Source organism: Dermacentor silvarum, chromosome 8 (assembly GCF_013339745.2).
Source record: "Dermacentor silvarum isolate Dsil-2018 chromosome 8, BIME_Dsil_1.4, whole genome shotgun sequence".
NCBI lineage: Eukaryota > Metazoa > Arthropoda > Arachnida > Ixodida > Ixodidae > Dermacentor > Dermacentor silvarum.
Window position 1 is genome coordinate 77099451 of NC_051161.1, and position 2210 is coordinate 77101660.

General features: G+C 57.1%; 1 protein-coding gene across 1 annotated transcript; it reads right to left on the minus strand.

Moving 5' to 3' along the window:
- Positions 1-350: 350 nt before the first annotated feature.
- On the minus strand, positions 351-1511 carry LOC125947673 (uncharacterized). Its single transcript, XM_049672887.1, has 2 exons — positions 1197-1511; positions 351-800 (listed from the first exon to the last, which is right to left on the minus strand). The coding sequence occupies exons 1-2, from the start codon at positions 1509-1511 to the stop codon at positions 351-353; spliced, it is 765 nt and encodes a 254-aa protein (XP_049528844.1).
- Positions 1512-2210: the final 699 nt, after the last annotated feature.

A 2210-nucleotide genomic window follows, 5' to 3' on the forward strand; every position in this document is an offset into this window, starting at 1 on the left:
GTTCGGCGTCCATTTTACCTCTGACCCAAAGTTAATGAGCCTAATTTTTATATTTACTCATCTCATTACTACACCGATTCATTTTATAACTGATGCGGGTGGTAAAAGTAAAACCTGGGAAGTTGCAGTTATCACACGTACCTTCCCTATTTTTAAACAATTTCGAACCTATCTTCTCAAACGCCCTGCAAATGAAAGTCACGAGAACAGGGGGGGGGGGGGGGGGGGGAATTCGACGTACTGCTTTACGCCGAAAGCAGGCAAGACAGGCAAAGCTTCCGAACTTTCCTTTAAGTCGTCGACAGTAAAACCACAACTCTAGCAGACGTACCTTTACGGCAGATTCATCCTCACTGCTCGGCCACATCGGAACGCAGAGCCAGGGCATCGCCGTCACGTCCTACCTCTCCGGTGTTGGTGGCGGCCAGCCGCAACTCCCCGCTGAAGAGCCCGAACTCGCTGATGGTCGGCAAGCGCCAGGTGCGTGTTGCACGATCTCCTGGCGCCGCCTGTCGCTCCACTTGAAGCCGCTGAAGAGCCTGAACTAGCTGAGGCTCGGCAAGCGCCAGTTGCGTGTTGCACGATCTCCTGGCGCCGCCTACCTCGCCGGTGTTGGTGGCGGCCAGCCGCAACTCCCCGCTTAAGAGGCCGAACTCGCTGATGGTCGGCAAGCGCCAGTTGCGTGTTGCGCGATCTCCTGGCGCCGCCTGTCGCTCCAGTTGAAGCCGCTGAAGATCCCGAACTGGCTGATGCTCGGCAAGCGCCAGTTGCGTGTTGCACGATCTCCTGGCGCCGCCTACCTCGCCGGTGTTGGTGGCGGCCAGCCGCAACTCCCCGCTGAACAGCTCAACCTCGCTGATGGTAGGCAAGCGCCAGTTGCTTGTTGCACGATCTCCTGGCGCCGCCTGTCGCTCCAATTGAAGCCGCTGAAAAGCCCGAACTGGCTGATGTTCGGCAAGCGCCAGTTGCGTGTTGCACGATCTCCTGGCGCCGCCTACCTCGCCGGTGTTGGTGGCGGCCAGCCGCAACTCCCCGCTAAAGAGCCCGAATTCGCTGATGGTTGGCAAGCGCCACTTGCGTGTTGCACGATCTCCTGGCGCCGCCTGTCGCTCCAGTTGAAGCCGCTGAAGAGGCCGAGCTGGCTGATGCTCGGCAAGCGCCAGTTGCGTGTTACACGATCTCCTGACGCCGCTTACCTCGCCGGTGTTGGTGGCGGCCAGCCGCAACTCCCCGCTGAAGAGCCCGAATCCGCTGACGCTCGGCAAGCGCCAGTTGCGTGTTGCACGATCTCCTGGCGCCGCCTGTCGCTCCAGTTGAAGCCGCTGAAGAACCCGAACTGGCTGATGCTCGGCAAGCGCCAGTTGCGTGTTGCACGATCTCTGGCGCCGCCTGTCGCTCCAGTTGAAGCCGAGCTCACCCCAGCTGCTTCGCCCTTCGCCATCGGCTGCGTCGTGTTCTGTGCCGGTAGCGTTGCTCGGGGTTTCTCGCGTGAAGCACCCCGGTTGTTCCATACACTTGTATGCGTATGTTCAACCAAGGTGGCTTTAGGAGTCATTGCTGCTGATGGACGTGATGGTGGTGCCGGCGCTACAAACCCAGCCGTGGACACGTCCCTTGCAACGGTGGAGTCGGACGCGGAAGACACCACCAGAAGACTGTTGATGCACTTATATCGACAGGGAACGGCTTCCGCGACCAAAACTTGCGGCCTCCGATGAGAGCGAGGCTCTGCACTGCGGACTTGACTGCCGGAAGAAGCTACCCTGATAGATCCTGAGGTTCCAATCTGTCGCATAGTGATGCTGTCTTCCAAGAACATGATGGTGCCTCTAGACTATGCGACTGGGACGGTAGCCGCAGCATACGGAGAATACGCGGCGTCACGCGCCCAGTTCGAATGCTTGATGTCGATGGTAGTGCCGCTGTAAATGTACATCCTAGGAAATGCTAGAGAAATACTGTCCTGCGTAGTGAGCAGGCACGCTGTATATCTTCTTTTTCCTCTCTCAATGCTTCACTGCTGCTTGATACCTCCAAGCACCTTAATTCCGAACCATTTTAAGACGCATTTTGGCGTGGACGCAGGCCCGCAATCTCAACCGTAGCGCCACAATAAGCTTTGTTAACTTCTCTCTGCTTCGAAATATTTTAACCAGATCATCATCATCATCATCATCATCATCATCAGCCTATATTTTGTGTCCACTGCA